We start from the raw sequence: 19,844 nt of genomic DNA, 5'->3' as shown, positions 1-19,844 counted from the left end.
TTTTTGTGTTTTCCTTACTAGAAAATAATTAGACCTAATGAATATGCAGACGCTTCAGCTAAACCCTCGGCCTGGGCTGCTGGGTTTTAAACAGAGCTGCGGAGAAATGCAACCTTCATCCCCCAACCCCCCGCATCCTCATGCATTTTTTGAAATGCATAAATGTTGCTCGCCTTAATTGATTGAGTCACAGGGATTTTTTTTCCTGCTTTTAAGTGCCATACTCCTCTACCTTTCAACAATCATTTTAATATATAGTCAATGGCTCTTTGTGGACGGGACAAAAAGCAACTACGCGCAGTTGTTGAATAGACTTTGCGCTGGGCAAAGACAGGTTAATCGAGGGCCGCATCGCGAAAACAAGCGAGTGTTGTATGTTTGCACTGAATCCAAATGTCTGCATTTTCCTAACTAAATCAAAGGGAGTGTTATTTCTTTTTCTGCTCACTCATCTGAAGGTAAGTAAATTTTCTCTGGCGATCAAAAGCCTGGTCGGCAACAAAGACCGCGCCCGCTTTTTCCACCGTCCTGGTGTGGTGAGTTACGGAATTTCAATAACTGTGACAAGGGTGACTGATTTGTGAACTAGAAAAGGTTTGAATGTCACAAAATTTACATTGGTCCTATCTATCGCAGATTTAAATACCAAAAAAAGTATTCGGGGATTTCTAGGGAGCTTTGGGCAGTCCTGAAGAACAATGGCGTGTTGGGAAATTTACAGTTTTACCTGAATGAAAGGGGCCAGGGTTGGGAACAGGAGTGCAGAGAGAGGGGTTAGTGGGGGCAGACACGGGAGACTAGGGAAAAGGGAGAAAAGAAGAGAATAACACAGGAAAGGAAAAAAAATAAAAATCAGCAACAATGTTTTCAATTTGCTAAAAAAAAAAAAACCCACACACAAAAACAAAAAATCCTGAACCTGGAAAGTTGGAGCTCTCATCCACCTGTGCTTATTTTTTTGGGGGAGGAGGGAGCAGGAAGTCTGATTGATTTGATAACAGTGAGAAAATCGAGGCAACCGGTTATCCTCAGAAATCACATTTCTGGTAAAGAGAAAGTGGTGTGTTCCTGTGTGCTCCCGAGATCTTAAATTATAAACAGGAGGGGGACGAAGCAAGAGGGAAGCGAACTTCAAACGGAGCAAATAACAAAAGCCTCCTTTGCTGCCCTTCAAGGCGGGGACAGGGGGAAAGAAAGAAAAGAAAGTTGCTGAATCGGGACATTCTGGAAGTGCCTTAGCTGTGTTTACCAGCCCCATCCCCGCCTCCTGTTCTCGGAGACGCCCGAAGTCGCTAATCGCTCAGCTAAGAGCAGGTCTGAAGAAGGACAAGATAGAGAAAGAGAGATGGAGAGGGAAAGGGAGAGGGATACGGATAAAGAGGAGAGAGAATGTATATGACTGCGAAAAGGAAAAGAAATCGTGGCAAATTTTTTTTCCATGAGAAGAGGGGAAAAATTTGGCTAAAAAAAAAGTTGCTACTCCTGGCAGCCCTGTTTGTCAAAAGGGGATGTCAAGCGCTTTACAATACCTGGGATTGATGAGGCGGGCGGGCCAATGAAAGGCGCGCGGCGCCTCGGCGCGCCCTCCGTTGGCGCGGCGGCTGCGGGCGGGGGGAGCGCGGGCACACCAATGGGCGCCCGCGTCGGCAGCACGTGACGCCTCCCCCTGCTCCCATTCATCAAGGGGGGGACGGTGTCGTCCTTTCAATTCATTTATCTGCAGGAATGATTGCTGCTATCAGTCTCGCGCTCACCGCCCGGCTGAGGAGGTGAAAGTTTCTCCCCAGGAAGATAAACCGCAAAAGACAATATTGTGCATGATTTGCGCCTTTTCTTTGGCTTTTTCTTTCTTTCTTTTTTTTCTCCCCCTCCACCCCCCCCCTTTTTTTTTTTTTTTTTTTTTTTTGCAAAAAGCAGAGGGGGAAAAAGGAGAGTGAAGGAGCGAGGAGGCGAGCCTGAGAGAAAGGAGAGAGAGAGAGAGAGAGAGAAAAGAAAGGGCGAGGGGCTAGTAGAGAAGTGAGGAGGGGCGTACGGCGCGAGGCGGAGAGAGGGCTAGCAGTCGCTGCTCCGGCGCTCACATTCCTCTATGCTACAAATCCGGGAGGAAGTTTTTTTGGGGAGCTGAGATGCTCCATGCCTTTCCCTGGGCAGCCTTGACGCGGGGTCCTCTCGGCAGAGACTGAGCGGCGACAAAGTGCTAGCCGGGCCGGCAGGGTCTGCTCGGCGGGCGCCGGAGCCCGCCTTGCTCGCGGCCCGCAGCAGTCAGGCTTCCCCGCGCTTGGCCGGGCGGGCGCCCCGGCGCGCCGCGCCGCTGCCTGCAGGCTAGGACTTCGCGAGGTGGGTCGACTCCTCCTCCCTCCTCTTCTTCTTCCTCCTCTTCCTCCGCCTCCCGTTCCTCCTCCTCCACTACCTCCTCCTCCTCCTCCTCCTAATTTTCCCTCCTCGGCGGGCGAGGGTGGGGGGGCCGGGGGAGGCCGGGGCTCGCCCCGAGCAGCCACGATGCTCCTGGACGCCGGCCCCCAGTACCCCGCGATCGGCGTGACCACCTTTGGCGCGTCCCGCCACCACTCGGCGGGCGACGTGGCCGAGCGCGACGTGGGCCTGGGCATCAACCCGTTCGCCGACGGCATGGGTGCCTTCAAGCTCAACCCCAGCTCGCACGAGCTGGCCTCCGCGGGCCAGACGGCCTTCACGTCTCAGGCTCCCGGCTACGCGGCTGCGGCGGCCCTGGGACATCACCACCATCCGGGCCACGTCGGCTCCTATTCGAGCGCAGCCTTCAACTCCACGCGGGACTTTCTGTTCCGCAACCGGGGCTTTGGCGACGCGGCGGCTGCAGCCAGCGCGCAGCACAGTCTGTTCGCTGCTTCAGCTGGGGGCTTCGGGGGCCCACACGGCCACACGGACGCCGCGGGCCACCTCCTCTTCCCCGGCCTTCACGAGCAGGCGGCGGGCCATGCATCGCCCAACGTGGTCAACGGGCAGATGAGGCTTGGCTTCTCGGGGGACATGTACCCGCGGCCCGAGCAGTATGGCCAGGTGACCAGTCCGCGTTCAGAGCACTATGCCGCGCCGCAGCTGCACGGCTACGGGCCCATGAACGTGAACATGGCCGCGCATCACGGCGCCGGCGCCTTCTTCCGCTATATGCGCCAGCCCATCAAACAGGAGCTCATCTGCAAGTGGATCGAGCCCGAGCAGCTGGCCAACCCCAAAAAGTCGTGCAACAAAACTTTCAGCACCATGCACGAGCTGGTCACGCACGTCACAGTGGAGCACGTCGGCGGACCCGAGCAGAGTAACCACATCTGCTTCTGGGAGGAGTGTCCGCGCGAGGGCAAGCCCTTCAAAGCCAAATACAAACTGGTCAACCACATCCGCGTGCACACGGGCGAGAAGCCCTTCCCCTGCCCCTTCCCTGGCTGCGGCAAGGTCTTCGCCCGTTCTGAGAACTTAAAGATCCACAAAAGGACGCACACAGGTACGGAAACGGCTGTCCTTGACACCCCTCGTTCCCTATCCCAGGCCTGGGACCCGAAATCCAAAAGTCAGCGGCGGGGGCGCACAAACCCGGCCTCGGTTGGGTCTGGAAGTCAGATTCCAGCAGGCAGACAGCGAAAATGTGTGCTGGTTTTTAGTTTGAAGCTTGAAATTCTGGTAAAGTACAGAGAGGATCGGATTAGAGGGATCTAGGGTTATAGATTTTTAAAAGAGAACTAAAAAAAGGCGGGGAGAGCTGAGAGACAAACCCTGTTTTGCGGAGCCCTGGGTGCGCGCGAAGCCGGGAGAGGTGGCCGGCTCCCGGCGGCGGCGGCAGCGGAGGCGCCAGCCGCTCCAGCTGCAGGCGAATCTAAACATTTGCTTTCGGCCAACATCCCCTCTTCACGCACCTTAGTGAGGACTTTGCCAAAGGAAGGAGCTGAGGAAATTGGAGGAGATCGGATGAAGGGGCCCAGAAAGAAACAAAAATAGAGACAGAAAGAGGGGGTGGCGATGGTGAAAGGAAGTCAATCGGGCCTGAGGGGGCTTATGCATATTTAAAGAGCCCCGATTTTAGTAGTGACTTGTTTGTGAGCAGGCTTGAGGAGTCGGGGAAGTCAGCAGAAGGCGGAGAAGTCCGCTTTGTCAATTAGATTCTGTGAGGACTTCTCGAAACACCGAATGCCCTGAGTTGGCCTTTAAAAATAAATAGACCGGTCGGGCGCAGTTAAAAGAAAAGTTCGCGGCGAGCTCAGGGCTCTAGTGTGGGTCGGGCAGGCCATTCTGGGCCTCTTGGGCCAACAAGGCCGGGAATCCGGTCTGCTTCCCTGTCCTGGTTTGCCCGGGTGATTTCTGAGTACTGCGTTTGGAACTTGGCGTTTTACGCCGGAGCCAGGGAAGAATTTGCGGCGCCGAGCTCTCGGCCCGGATTATCCTATAAAACGTGAGTGTGTATAGGGGTGGGGTGGGGTGGGGGCGGCGACGAGAGGGGTGCGGAGCGTCGGGGAGGGGGTAAGGGGAGGAGAGAAGAGCAAAACAGCAGGAGAATCGGCCCGGAATGTGAAAATTAGAAACCTAGAGCTAGGTAGAAGCTGCCTGAAGTCGTCTGTATAGCCCCGGGCCTAAAAACCAGCAGCCAGACCTGCTGCTACTCTGGGATCTAAAAAACTACCACGACCACTAATAACAATAATAATAATAAAATAATAAAATCTGGATCTAATTGGATTAAGGGTTAAAATAGTTCAGATGTTTAAAATTCCAATACAGATATATGACTTTGTTAAAGATCCCGGTTTTGAGCTTGCAAAGTGTTAACCCTGGGCCGCTGCCTTTTTAATTTTTGTTTTTATTTTTTCCTTTTGTTTAATTTTTAGAAAAGAGCCGCGGGGTTTGTTCTAACCAGACCTGTCTCTGTCTTGCCTTTCGCACCAGGGGAGAAGCCCTTCAAGTGCGAGTTCGAGGGCTGCGACCGACGCTTCGCCAATAGCAGCGATCGCAAGAAGCACATGCACGTGCACACGAGTGACAAGCCCTATCTTTGCAAGATGTGCGACAAATCCTACACGCACCCCAGCTCGTTGCGCAAACACATGAAGGTAATCGCCGCGCTCTCGCCGCCCGCCTTGGAGCCAAGAGCCCGCTCAGCTCTTCGGCCGGGGTCGGGCGGCGAGTGGCAGCCGGGCGGTGGCAGGAGCCGGCAGAGGCGGAAAGGCAACGATTCCTCTCTGCTGACTGGGGCTGGGCAGAGAGGGCGGGGGCTGGGAGAGGAGATGGGGCCACCCAAGACCGTTCTAAATTTACTGTTTAATAATAAAAATCAAAAGAAGTGAGCACTCTAGCAGAGGCCGCGACTGACGGGGAGCCAGGACAGCCCAAGCGGGATGATGCTGACGAAGCTGCGGCCATGGCGGCTTGGCTGGCAGCGTTGGGCAGGGAGTTGGGGTCTTGTACGCCGTCCTGAGCGCTGGCTCCCCTAACCCTGAGCAAGCAACGTTCAGTGGCTGCCGTGAGGACCATCTCAGGCTCTGGCCTCACATCCAGCCTCCCCCTCCCTAGATATTTTCTTTTGTTGAGTCCCCGGGGCACTGTCCCTTCGCAGAGCCCAGTCTCTGCAGGGCCGAGGCGGGGCAACCAAGCCCAAGTCCCGCGGGTCCGGCCTCCCTGGAGTTCAAGGGGATCCAGGGCTCCTGGGGGAGGCAGCGCGCGGCCTTCATCCCCCCAGGCGGCCGCCGCGGCGGGTCTTTATCTCCGTAAAAACGCGACTTTATTCCCGCAGGTCCACGAATCCTCCTCGCAGGGCTCTCAACCTTCGCCGGCCGCCAGCTCGGGCTATGAGTCCTCCACGCCGCCCACCATCGTGTCTCCCTCCACAGACAACCCGACCACCAGCTCCCTGTCGCCCTCCTCCTCCGCGGTCCACCACACAGCCGGCCACAGCGCGCTCTCTTCCAATTTTAACGAATGGTACGTTTAAAATCAGAAACAAAACACCGAACAAAACCCTATTTAAGAGACTGAGCACACACACACATACAAAATATTACTGAAAGAGCCCTGAGCATCAAAAGAGTCCCCTCCCCACCCCCTAATCCTATTTTTTCTAAACCTGCCGATAGACCCAGGACCGAGTAAGAGAGAAGCACCAAACCTTTACATTTTTTTTTTCTTAGTTTGGCAAAGGCTTGGTAGCCAAGGGGTGGGAGGGGGGTGGAGGAGAAGGCGGTCGCCTGACCAAATGCCGCCAACCCCGAGGGCCAGTTTCTCCTGGGAATCTGAAAAGGCTCTCTGGGAGTCGGCTTTTTTTTTTCTTTCTTCTTTGCATTCTTGTAAATACAGAATTATTAGCTTAAAACTGTACTGTTGGATTCTGTATATAGTTATATCTTGGTTGGAACGGGGGGGTGGGGTGGGATCGTGGCGTTGTGGTCTTTGCATTGGGGGAGGGGGGAGGGGCTGGGGGGAGGGCGGAGGGGGGAGGGGTGGGCGGCCGAAAGCCAACTGTTTGTACTGAATGGCAAGAATGTTCTAGTAAATGTGTACCAAAATGTGAATTACTTTGTACGATTACAGTCTCCACGTCGATCTAACAGAATATTATTGGTATTAATGTGCTTTTTTTGTATAAAGTGCAAACATTTCCTCCCAAAGTCTAAGTACTTTAGTGCAGTAAAATGTTGTTTTCACGTCCTGTCAAGAATTCGTATAGTACGAGCCTGGATCTGCGTGTCAAACTGTTCCATTTGTTTATGTAAAGTGATATTAAAAGAAGATATAAACTATAACTGTCCGTTGCTTTTGGCAAAAGATACAACCACATAATGTATATAATTCCTAGTTTCCATATTTATCCGCATGTAAAGGGCTGGTTTATTCATGTTACAGCTATTCAATATTTATGGCTAGAAGAACTCGTATGTACACTTTAGTTTCCAGAACTGTTTGGTAACCTTTCGTACGTTATTAAAGATTCTTAAATCTCAGTGATTGTGGTAGGAATTTCTTCTTCATCCCCAGCAACCTGCTGCCTCTTCTGCCAGCCTTAGTGGGTCTTGGGAAAAGCTCACCAGTCTTCCCTTTCTGTCATCGCAGGTCATATAAACGTGATAAATGAACGCTACCCTGCTGGCTCTCCGAGAGGGTGTAATTAGTATTTATATCAAAATTTATGAAACAAATTTTCGGCCGCAGTATAATTTAAATGACCTTTGCAGACATAGAATAACAACCATAAAAATAACAGAAATAGATTGCGCAGGCGACATCAATATTAATGTAGGTGAATTGTCAGAAGCTCAAGGACTCGCTCTGCAGCTTTGCAAATGAACTTGCAGCCAAGGGTTCTGCTGTCCCCCAAATTAAATTCCCCGAGTTGAAACCAAGTTGCAGATTTACAATATCATATTTTAAATTGCTGTCTTCAATTAAACCATTTATGGCCATAATTAATTTTCTGGATGTCGATGCATGCTTTTCCAGGCCTTCCTTCTTTGTACGAAAGTAAACCTCCATAAAGCATTTTACTTATATTTCTTCAAACGTGATGCTAATTTAAATTAATTACTTCCTGTGATACGTTATTATTCCTATAATTTTGCCAGTTATTAGTTCTCTCAAAAATACATATAGAGAAGAGAATTATTTTATGTAATTTGATTATCTATCTCTTTTATTTATTTCTCATTTACTTAAGAAATTCGTTCCATTGGCTGGCGTTGATACAGTAAATTTGTAAATGAGAAGACAATATAAAAAATCTAAATTACTTGTGCTTAATGACTGTAGCAGAACGCCTTTTCTCTAAATCAGATTGTCTTTCTTGCAGTTTAGTTTGATAGATTTGCAAGCTATGCTGCTCCCCCGAAGTTAGCTGCGCTGGTAGGAACGTGAGCTTCTTTGTCTCTGGTTGTAGCTTGCATGATCGCCCCATTAAGCAGACAGCGTAGCCGGAGATCACAAATCAGGGCCTTGGCTGTAGTTGCAAGGGTGCTGATGTGTCAGAGCACAAGACGGAAACTGACCTCACTGTAGGCAAGTAGGAACCGAGACTTGCATCTTTAATACACAATGTTATGTGTGACTCTGAGAAGGAAAGCAAGAGGGAAAAACCCTCAAGAGTATGAGAACCCCTTAAGATACTCATATCTGTTTCGAAGTGTACCATTGACCAATTACAAAATCAAAATGTTAAATTCACTTAAAATTTTTTTGACTCGTCCTTTCATTGCTTGCTATTTGTATTTGTCACTTTTAGGCAGCAAAGTTTTACTAGGTAAGGAGGGGATTTGCTACACTTTCTGTAGCACATCAAAAACTAGAGACAGTGGTGTTTAACTTTTAAAAAATTGTTTTTGTGATCTATAAGAGTAAAGATCAACCTTTCATGAAAAGAGCGCCACCTTGCAAGGTTTGGTGAGATTTAAGGAAGTTGAACACCTAAGCAGAAATTGTTGCTGGTTCCGAAAATCTGTGAGACTATAAGCTGGCCCCAGTTGGCTCTGGAGGTTTAAAATTAACTAACAGCATAGTAGTTGAAGTGATTCCAGACATTAGCGCCAATAATTAATAAACATAGAAAATAGCTCATCTCTCTAGGATAAAGAAAGGTAAACACCTCAATTAATAATCCTTCCCTTTCCTTTAGAGATTAGAATGTCTGGGAGTCTGATATAAGTATAATAATAATAACAACAGTACTTTTATAACTTTGTTAGTGTATTTAGGAAGATAGTCAATGAATGTATTTTTCCTTTGACCATTCCTGAAAGCAGTTTACTTCAAATATAAATGCCTCATTATTTGTTATGTACCTGATGCCTTTTTAAACTTTAATAACATAGTATAATAATAAAATATCATACTATGATATATGCTTTAAGTAGGATATTTTAAAGATAAATTTTAGGGATAAATGTTTACTTCAAAACTACTTCATATTAAAAAATTTTTTAGACATTGAATGCCAAATAATTTTTTTTTAGAAAACCATTTGAGGAGTACTGTGTGTGTGTGTTTGTGAATAACCTCACTCACCAGAAAGGAACTTTTATAGTAGAAGCCAATATTTATGCCAGTCCCCCTTATGCATTCTCTTCTCCAACACTTATCCCAAAGAAAAAGTCATTAATGATGTAGGTTGCCTAAAATAATGCTTCAAACTTAAATGTAGTCTATTATTTTGCTGGTACCTTTAATGTTTGCTTCTTGGGATGTATTCTTTCTACTTTTCTTCATGGGCTATTAGGTTTTGAAATACATGAATGTGAACAGCGAAATATATTGTTAGACCCTATTTAGCAGCAGCTGAAGATGCTGCAAATGGCTGGTTTGTGTGTGTAGCTGTGGATTTTGATTTAGGCAGAAAGCTGTCCTGGTTCATATTTTGACTGCATTGTTTTCTATAACTATCAAATGATTAGAACAGCTAACAAGTTATTAAAAAGTTATATTGCGTCAACAAAAGATGCCTGACTACAAGCAACCGTATTTGAGAAATGAAGAGAAATGAGTTGTGGTATGTGTGTGTGTGTACATTTATAGAGTAAGCATGTAAATATACAAGCTCCATTTATATGGGGGCTAAGTAATTTTCAAACATTTCAGATCCTTTGTTTTCTTCTTCAAAAGCTACCCCCAACTGCTTTAAGCGTTTGCAGCTGATGATTTTGATTTTTTAAAGTCAAGCATTCAAGTTAACCTTTAAGAAGCAAACCACCTCCAAAAGAAAGATGTAACCTTTCAATTGCCCCATATGCTTATCATTTTTTTTCTTTTTTTTTTTCTTTAGCTGACAGTGTAAATAGCACTAACCTTCTTTGCTCATGGGCCTGGCATTTAGATGTTTTTATTTGTTGATGGTGAAGTTTTCTCAGAACTTTGAAAGGGCTGGCAACAGAACTACATTCCCCAAATACCTTGCCCAGCCCTGAAACCTTCCTGATGTTCCCTTTTAGAGGTCAAGCTGTCATCAGTGTCCTGGTCCCCTTGTGAATCAGTATTGGTGGAGTTGGTACCTGAGCATACTGCTTTCCAGGAAGCAGCTTGGGGAAGGCTCTGGTCCTTAAAGAGAAGCACCAATTTATGATGGGCCGGGAGTAACTATATGTGGTCCGGCAAACTCAAAATGAAGGCCCTGAGCTTGTGTCTTTGATTATTTGTGAACTAGATATGAAGTCAGCAGATTCCCGGCTCACATTTCTTTCTTTTTGTTTTTCCAACTCAAAATACTAATTACAAATTTATCTTGTCCTCTCTAGGTACAGAGTTCTCGCTTGCTCCTAGCATCAAGTGTAGTTCTTAGAACTATGTGTTCATATTAGGAAAACAAAGTGTTGTTTTTATAAAATTTGCCACAGTTCATATTACTCTCTGGTTTTAGAATTCTTGAAAACAGAGTGGCAGTGGAAAGATTTATCTCTTCTATGCCAGGCAAACCTGGTTCATGTTGCTATAGGTTCATATTACTCAGGGTGCTGAGGTTTTTTTTTTTTTTTTCCCCAGCTTTTTACCACCCTATTCACTATCAGTAATATGTACCCATTTAAACTGGTTAGATGTAGAATGTAAGATTTTATAAGAGTAACTATACAGCAATCTCTTTTTTTTTTCAAATGATAATCACTAGTTTGGGGCAAGAAATAAGAAAAAAATGGTAATAACTTTCTATAGCATGCCACATTTGAGCCTTTTCCTCAAAGTTTATTGCACGTATAATGGCATAATATACACAAAAAATGAGCAGTGTTCTCCATTAATCTATGCAAGTCAGGTTCATTCCAGAGTGTCTCACCAAGTAAGAGGAAACACGATCAGCCCAAACCAGGGGCTATTTTTACCATGCAAGCTGAATTCTGGCATTAGTTCCTAACGTTTATTTCCACTTTAGAGCAAGGAGTTAAAACAGTATGAAGTTTCCAGTTGATGCTATACTGGAGGTGGGTTTTTCAAGAATAAGAAACTGAATTTAGCTATCTAGTATGGAAATGACATTGCTTGTCAATGGTACTAGAGACTTCCATTGTCTGTCTCTTGTCCACAAAATTTTGACTGCCTCTGATATTGCGGGTCATCTTTGTAAGTTTATGCAGAAGAATTCACGGGTTGTGAAACTTACACAGTGATATTTTCACCTACAGCATACACAAGAATCAACTATTAAGCATGGATATAAACAGATGGGAATTATATCTCTCTAAAAAAAAAAAAAAAACAACAGACGTTCGAAGGCCAGCGACTTTAGCAAACTCAAAAAAAAATTACGATTATGTTGCTTCTGTCTTTTGTGTAATAATCCCCGTTAAGCTACAGAAAACATAAGGACATAAGGAAGGTGAGAGAAGCTTACATCCTAACTCCTTTTAAAATTTTTTTCTGTCTACCCGGGAAAATCCTAGCCTCTGGCACAGAAAGCTGAAAACTGTGGAGGAAGGTAAAACCACGAAAAAGGATAGGGGTGGGTGAGTCTGTGCGTCAAGGGAGATTCTTGTTCTGGAGAATTTCTTGAAAATATATAAACACTGGCTTTGGAGGTGAGTTTGTGGCGGTGGGGTGGAACAGCAAGACTTCCCCACAGCCCCTCCACTGAAGGCCCGGCGGCCAGGGTTTGAGGGGCCCCTTGCGCCACCCTGCAGCCCTGCGGGGCGCTTTCGAAGTCGCTGCCGCGGGCTGGGACTGTGGTTGGGAGAGCAGTGCGCAAGCGCGGCCCTGGGCCCGCGGTTCCACGTGCTAATGAATATGCATGAGGCCCCCCCCCCCCCCCGCCCACACGGGCCGCGGGGAACAGCTCTGAGGCTCTGGCCTGCGAAAGCTGCTGGCCCGGCTGCCAAAATAGTGCGGCGAGGAAGCTGCACGTGTTTGTTTTGAAACCGCACTGGTTTAAGTGAGTTCACAAAGCCAGGCAGACAGTGTAGGCTCCAGCCATCGAGTGGGCCGGCAATCTCCCATTCTTTAAGGGCCGCCCCAGTGCACTACGAGCCCTGCCCACTTAGGAGCTGTCCTCCTCCTGTCCCCTTCCAGGGAGCTGGCACCCTGGCAGTTCTTCTAGCTCTTTGGAGAAGACGTCCCCTCCAGTCACCTGGCCCCCCTCCAGTCACAGACCCCAAGCCTGAGGTGGGAGGGCAGGGCACTAAGGGTTTTCCTATCGCCCACCCTCTTTCTTTGCTCTTATCCAGGCTTGACTGTCCCCTGTCTTTGTCTCTCTCCTTCTCCCCCTTTTCCTTTCTCTCTCCGGGTTCCTATTCCTGTCTCTGGCTGTCCCCCAGCCCCTACCCACTCATGCGGGGGGCTATCAGCCGCCTACTTGAACGATTGCTCTAGGGTTTTCTCTCGACCCTTCCCAAATAAGACTCATTAGCTCGCACATGTTTAAGAGCTGGTATAGTCCTGTTGAGTTCAAACGGGCTTACATGGTGCAAACGTGACAAGTGGTAGAGGAACTGCCCTGGCCACGAGACCTGGAAAGTGTAGGGTGTGGTGAGGGAAACACAGAGTTCAGGCACTGAGCTATTGCTTTCCCCTCCTGGTGACATTCCTGGGGGTCAGCACATTGCATAATATTTTGTGGTCAATGTACTGACATTTCCAGAGCAAGTGCCTAATATGTCTGGTAGAGTGACCAACACCTGTAAACAAAGGCGAGGGGTAGTGGAGAGTCCCTGGGGCACTCTATCCTCACACCACTGTCTATAGAGTTATGCTTTTGGGTGTCTTGGTCAAAAATCCTAGGTCCCATGACATCAGAAAATGGCTGCCAGACAGGTTCCAATCCTCCTCTGGATTTTACTTTCAGCTGGAGGGACAGACCCATTCCATGGGGCCCACGCCTCTCACTTCCCTCACTGCTAACAGGAGCGGCCTTTTGTCACTGCTTGGTTCGCACTGCAGCTAATCCAGGGCCAGCTTCATTCCTGCCAGTTCTGAGATCCGGGGTCCATAGCATCATTTCACCTGACAGCCACCACTCGCCACGTCTTCAGCTTTGAACCTGGAGGTGTGGCAGAGGGGTTTTGGAAACGTTCCTGTTAGGAAAAGTCCTGTCCTCCCACCCAGCATCCGAGTCTGGGAGCTCAATAACATAGGGGTGGCACGAGAAGAGCTGCCGGGGACCTGGCCCAGGGAGGCCTGGCAGAAGCCAATCAGCCTGGGACTGGTCCCAGGGACTCGGTGGAAAGGGGCTGGCTCACCAGAGTTCTCTTGTCCGAGGTCCCCGGAGGACAGAGCACCGGGCGTCTAGTTAGGGGCGAAGAGACCTTCCATCCAACGAATCCCCGCCACAAGGGCCACCCCACAGGAAACCCATTCCCGAGTTGGGTCCTTTTATGTTTTAATATGTTGGGAGAGGGGGGCGATCTAGACTCTACGAACTCCACGCTAATTATGAAGACCTGGGTCAGGCTCGCTCAGGGCAGCTCTAACCCAGCGTGGGTTCCTGCGTTCTTGCCCAAAAGGCCAAGGCCCAAAGAACCCTTTGCATTTGGCGGGGGGCTAGAGGGAAAGGAGGGGCGGGGGCGGGAGCAGGCCGGGGTCTGCAAGCCGGCAGCCCGGCGCGGCGAACTTGGGGCTCCCGCGCTTGGCCGCCGCGTCCGTGCCGGCGACGCGGTTGCCCTCTCCGGGCCAGAGAGCGGGGGACGCCCCTTCCCCGCCCCTGACACCCCCAGCGCCCCCGGGGTCGGCGCCAGAGTCCCTGAGGCCCGGAGGCTCTGACTTCAGGCGGCGAGGCGGGCTCTGGGGCCTCCCCGGGCCAGGCCGAGTTTGGTCTGCGGAGGCGATAGCGGGGGCGGGGGGCGCGGGCCAGGGCCAAGGAACGAGGGACCCCGAACCGGACAGGCGTTTTCCTTCCCTCCCCCTTTCCCCCGCCCCAGCCGCGCCTCAGTCCCTGCCCAAACTGCCCGTCTCCGGTAGGACTGACTGTCTGCCCGGCCTCACTCTGCTGCCAACCTTGCCCGAAATCTAGACCCCAGACCCGGTAAGTCGCGTTCTTTCCCCCACCCCGTCCCGCCACCTTCCCGGCGGAGTCGGCCCGCGGCTGCGTGTGCGCGAGGGGCCCGAGGCGCGCGCCGAGAAGTTGGGCTGACGCGGAGCAGCCGCGCCAGCCTGGCCTCTGCGGCTGGTGTGTAGGAACGCCGAGCACCCCAAGGTAGTCAGAGATGTCGCGGGGCTCCCCAGTGAGGAGGGACCGAAGAGGGTCCAGCCTCGCTCTCCTGGATCCTCTTTGTCCCTGTGGACAGCCACTAAAGCTATCTTTTAAGAATAAGCTTTCTGCTGGTCTCTACAGTGTGTGTGTGTGTGTGTGTGTGTGTGTGTGTGTGTGTTGGGGGAGGGGAGCGGGGGAGGAGAAGTGCCCCTTCCCCTAAGCAGTTTCTAATCCCTAAGGTCCCCAACAAAGTTTACTTATGGTTTCCATTTGAATTCTGTGAAGTTAGTATTATTATTACTATTTCAAGTGAAGATTTCTAAGAGTCACAACTTCTCAAATATACGTGCCTCTTGAGGGCATTTCGACAATTACCTTGTCCACTAACTCCCCTCCCTTCCCACTGGAAAAAAATAAACTTAATTTTTCAGTAGTTGCCTTAGGACAGGTCGTTTACAAGTCACTAGTGTGAGGGAAGAAAGGAAGAAAGAAAAACAAGCTTGGCATTTCTCATTGGGACTCCGCGCGCTCTATTACTGAAATGTGCAAGATGGAATTTTTTTGGGGGGGAGGGGGAGGCAGGGCGCTGGAAGAGTGCTTTTGAACCGCGCTGCCCTGTTGCACGGGGCTGACCTTTGGCTGACACGGCCACGGAGCGGGCCGTTCGTTAACGAGGATTTGATACATTAGACATTCGAGCTGGGCGTGTAAACCCACACTCTGAATCCAGATTTCGCTCAAATTAGTGTACGAGGAAATGATCTTTTTAAGTCCTGAGGCTTAACCAAGTGTCAGGAGAGCCGATTGCTGCCTGAAAAGGGTAGCGAAGAACACTGGGTAAAAGGCACATTCCTAGCTCCTTAACAAACAAACAAAATAAAACCCCTAAATCTTCTTTGAATAATTCCTGAAATCCTCCAAGTTGCCACTTTTAAGTAATGCTTATAAATAAGGCTAATCATCTCGTTCTAGTGAATTCTGTTGTATTAAATCCTAATGCGAGGCAAAGTTGTGAAGACAGTGTCACAGTTAATGTATATATATATATATACACACACACACACACACATACACAATATATTATACGTATATACATAATATACACATGTGTATAATTTTTTTCTCTTTTACTCTCTGGAGATGCTAGAATGTGACAATTTATATCCGCCAGGCAGTGGGGCACATACGGAGGGGAGAGTCACAGATTTTAAAGCCGTTTACAAGTTGACGCGTCTCGATTTAATTTGGTTCGACTCGTGTCCAGACTTCAGAGCCCAGAAAGGGAAGGCAGGCTGGCCGCAGGGACCCCGGCCTGGCGCGCGGCGGCGGAACCTGCAGCTCCCCAGCGGGCTGGAGTTGGGGACTCGGCTGCGCAGTGGCAGTGGAATGGGAGGCCAATTGGAGGATGCGGCGGCTCCCGCGGTATTTACTGATTTGGGAAAGGTATTTTATTTAAGTTGGCAATAGAGCTCCAACTTAAAATTTAAAAAAATCACCCCCCAGAAAATGTTTTTCTTCTCTTTCTCCTAATAACAGAGCCCGCGAAGTGCTCTGAATTGTAGAGGGGGAGAATCGCTCCTGCCGGAGTTCCCAGCCACTCTTAGGGGGGAAGAGGGGAGACGAAGGGAAATCGTGTTCTTGCTGTGTCCCGCAGTCCTGCAACGGCTATTTCCTTCAGCTACTGTCCTGGGGGAGGATCGCAGCGACAAAGGCAGTTTTCTGCACCTGAGTGTTGGCTTCCGCTGCTGGGTTTTGCTGGCGCTGCCCAGAGGCCGTTGCTGGGACCAGAATTTATTCCAGGCGAAAACGTACGCGAAGCAGTTTTCGGCCTCAAATCTTTGCTCGGGGAGTCTCTGCCTCCACTCCCCTCTGTCCTCTGGATGTGGATACAAGGATGGAAAATTAAGCGAGAAAGGCACTATCTATCATGAAAAAAAAAAAAAGAGTTTAAAAGCAAGGATTCTAGGGGAGAGAAGTGATTCTCCCAGACCTGCGATGAAGAAATCCAGACAGGGCCCACGAGAGCTACAGGATTCATTCCAGACCGAGTTCTGTAGACCTAGCCCCACTCACAGACTGACGGCTCGCCAAACTCGGGTCCCCGATCTTTAGGACAAGGGCAACTGAGCCGGTGGAACACTTTTCGGGACAGAGGTCCTGACCCCCTTTGGAGAAACCACACCTCTCCAGAATCTTGAGAACGGCCCTGGCTTGGGAGGGTTGCAAAAGCTGGTCTTAGGGTGAAGAGGAGAGTTGGGGGAAGAGGGAAATGTTGGGAGAGGAAAGAGAGAGGAAAAGTTGTGGCTGGTCGACTGCGAGATCGAGTTCATTTTCCCCCAGTGGCGGGTCCCAGCATCCTTCTTCCCCAGGTTTGGAGCACCAGCGAGCGGTGTTTGGGGGAGAAACTCCCCGGATCACCGACGTCCAAGTTGTGTCAAGTTTGAGGAAGAAAAGGCGGGTCTATTTCATTTTAAGTTCCGCTTTTGGAGTCAGTGGAAACAATCTACCATTGACTTTTATAAAGAGTGGAAGGGAGGAAGCGCCCGCCGCTTGAGGACTTGTCCGAGTTTCTTTGGCCCTCTGTCTAGACCGCCCACCCACGTCCAGCCCCGCGAGTCTCCCCCTGGCTTGGGGCCTCCACACGCGGCCTCGAGTCTCGGTGCCCGCGTGTGTCCGGAAGCAGCGGGCACTGCGGTTCCGCCTGCGGCAGGACTTTTTGGTGGGCGCGGGGGCAGCCCCTTTCGCCCCTTCTGGGGTTTCCTCCGGCCCTGCCCCGGGCTCCCTCCCTGCAGCCCCAGCTGCCCGGGGCCCGGCCACCCGGGGGCTGCTCTGGACCTGACGCAGGCAGCGCGGTCGCTGACGTCAGGGGCTCCTGGTGGCCCGAGCCCCGGCCACGAGGCACCCGGCGCGAGCGTCATTAATTATCAGGCGCCAAATATTGCGAAGAAAGCTCAAGCTTTTCAGGCGGGAACTGATTTTGAGATTTATATGTGTATATATATATATATATTGGTGTGGAGAGCGGGAAAAGAAGAGAAAAAAAAAGTGGAGTGGGAAACAATGATTCGGTTTCTCAAAGCATAGTTAGTAACTTCGCACCCTCCAGCGTCCAGGTCCGCCCCCTGCGTGCACTCTTCCGTAGGTGTGGGCTCCTCATTTTGTACCTGGTTTGGGAGGTTCTTGGTGGACGCGCCAATATTTGTTCCTGTGAGACTCGCATCGACAACTTCCCTGTAGATTCAAGCTTGAGGAGTTCAATCATCTCCAGCACCCAAGGGGATGAGATGGGGATGGGCATTGCGTCCTAAACCTGGATATAGGATGTTCATAGCACCCTTTCCATTGGGTTAGATCCTTAGCCAGAGATCTGATATTATTATTGTTGTTGTTGAGTAAAAAAGGGGGGAAAACCCCACGTACACCGATAGGGCCAAGATAAATGAGCAGTGCAATTCGGTATCAGCAACGAAACCTTTCATTTGTAGCATCGAAAGCAGCTCTCCTTTTTTCTTTTGTTTTAAAAGGAATTAGACATATAGTATCTAGCTCAAAATAGAATTTTAAGCGGCAAAAACTTCTTCAAAATCACACCAGGTCTTGGTTCTAGCTCTAATACATTTTCAAAAACCCTTTCTCTGAGGATCACTGCCGAGTAAACAGAGGGCACAGCAGGGTCATTGTGAGGCGAATTCTCTCTTGGGCTCTTCCCTGCAAAGGGAAAAAAAAAAAATCATGCAGTATGATAAATTCCACAGGTGATGGTGAAGTGATTTTCTGAAAAAAAGAAGAAAGTGAAATTAGAATTAAACAAAAACCCAGCCAAATTAAGACAATTTTTATGTAAGTGGAAATAATAATCCACAAATTCAAACGTCTTAAATATTATCTTATTTGTCATAAATAATTTCCTTGAAATTGGCTAGTTGAATTAGCCATTTGGAAGATCCTGAATATAAAAATAAAACTCATATATATCACTGCATATAGTCAGTAAATAGAGGCTCTCACAAATATAAAATTATCTTCATACATATGAATACAGAATGTATTTGATAGTCAGAACACAAAGCCTCTCTAGTTATATCTATAGGAGGTTAGAAATATCCTGAAAAGTACTTAAATGGCAGGTAATTTGTTTAGAGTTTCACAGACAGAAAAAGAATGGACTGAACTTTAATTTTTCTTTTGAAACTTTTAGAGCCCTGTAGCCAGCTTTTGATTCAGAAGTGTGATGGTGACCATTTTATTCTGAAATCAGTAATTTATTTTTAACCAGTAATTATATGATAAACGTTTAACAAGTATATACTGATTTCTCAGAAGTGGACAGCAACTATTTTGTAAAATATGAGGGAAAATGGAGCTAATTCTTAAACAAAGTGTAAATATATTTGTAGTATTGAAATCTTTATAGAGAATTTTAAAAAAGATTAAAAGGTCACATTAATAAATGTACAAAATTCCACAAACACACACCAATAAATATTTCCAGGAATTGTGTGTTAAAAGTATTTGAAAAGAGATACCCGCACACAAAAAGAAAAATAAAAAGGAACCTTAGGGTAAATAAAAACAAAGGTCCAGGGTCCAACCTTTTTTCTCCTTAATTATTATTACCTGTTTTTATGGCTTGTAATACCTAGACTTTTGTTTAAAATTCTAAAAGTGTGTGTTAACTGTAATAAAAAATATTTGAAGTTAAGGACAACAGTTAATCAGCATTCAACAACTTCAGTTTCTATTTTACTTGCTACTACTTTTATATACTATAAATATTTCCAGAGAGCTCTGCTCTTTTTTGGTACAGTAGGATGAAATTTTTGGGTCTAAGATGTTTTCTGGACTATGTATATTATACTCTGGCTGAGAAAAACCTTAAAATATTCATTAGATTAAAAAAGTCAGCTAATATTGTTATAGTTCCTGAATCAATAAATATTTACAGATTTAAGGCAATAATTGAATTGAAGTGCCAAATTTCAAGGTCATTATGTGTGTATGTGTATCGTCACATAGTAATTTGTACAAGTTGGACGGTATCCTATGGGGTTTATGTGATTTTTGGTGCTGCCTCAGTCATGATTTCACTTGCTGACCTGATAAAGTCAGTTGATATCCTTGGCTCTTAGCTTTTTCACTTGTGAAATCAGTGCCCTAGATAAGATGCTCACTAAATTTTTATATAGTTCTTAAAGCAGTGGTCTTACTTACTCTTACTTATGGATTAACATTTTAAAAACTTTTAAAGGTAGAATTTTATTTGTGAAAAAACTAAATCAGGGAAATCTGCTTAACTGATTTGGATATAAATGCAATCGACTAGCAATTCCTATTGTAAAACCTCATCGTTAAGGTTTTTTTTGTGAGTCCTGTTTTAGAAATATGCATTCTATTAAACGGGGCAGGGCTGGGGGGGTGGATACAGGAAACCTATCTTTCTCTCTTATCTTGAAAAGGAAATAACATACATTCTTAATGTTTTGTTTATGTGAATTACAAAGAATATTTTCATAAACCTGGGGCAGAGGGTACTTAGGAGATGGGAACATTAGTAAATTCAATTGTTTAAGGGCATGCATTTGGGAATTGGGAACTTTAAGTTCTGGTCATATGCAAATATATCTTTGCTATATGTATTAATTCACTGAATTTACAAATCCCATTATGTAAAATAACAAAAATAAGAGGAAAACACAATTCTCCTGCACACTCTTATGGCTGGATCAGTGTGAAG

At 47.6% G+C, this 19,844-nt stretch overlaps 1 protein-coding gene across 1 annotated transcript; it reads left to right on the top strand.

Moving 5' to 3' along the window:
* Window positions 1–2,499: 2,499 nt before the first annotated feature.
* ZIC1 (Zic family member 1) lies at window positions 2,500–5,956 on the top strand (the record flags this gene model as incomplete). Its single annotated transcript, XM_082839131.1, has 3 exons — window positions 2,500–3,481; window positions 4,915–5,078; window positions 5,759–5,956. The coding sequence occupies 3 exons, from the start codon at window positions 2,500–2,502 to the stop codon at window positions 5,954–5,956; spliced, it is 1,344 nt and encodes a 447-aa protein (XP_082695257.1).
* Window positions 5,957–19,844: the final 13,888 nt, after the last annotated feature.

This window comes from Leucopleurus acutus (assembly GCF_964270905.1).
Source record: "Leucopleurus acutus genome assembly, chromosome: 5".
Lineage (NCBI taxonomy): Eukaryota > Metazoa > Chordata > Mammalia > Artiodactyla > Delphinidae > Leucopleurus > Leucopleurus acutus.
The sequence above is the reverse complement of the archived record's forward strand: the minus strand, read 5'-3'. Positions and strand labels throughout refer to the sequence as shown.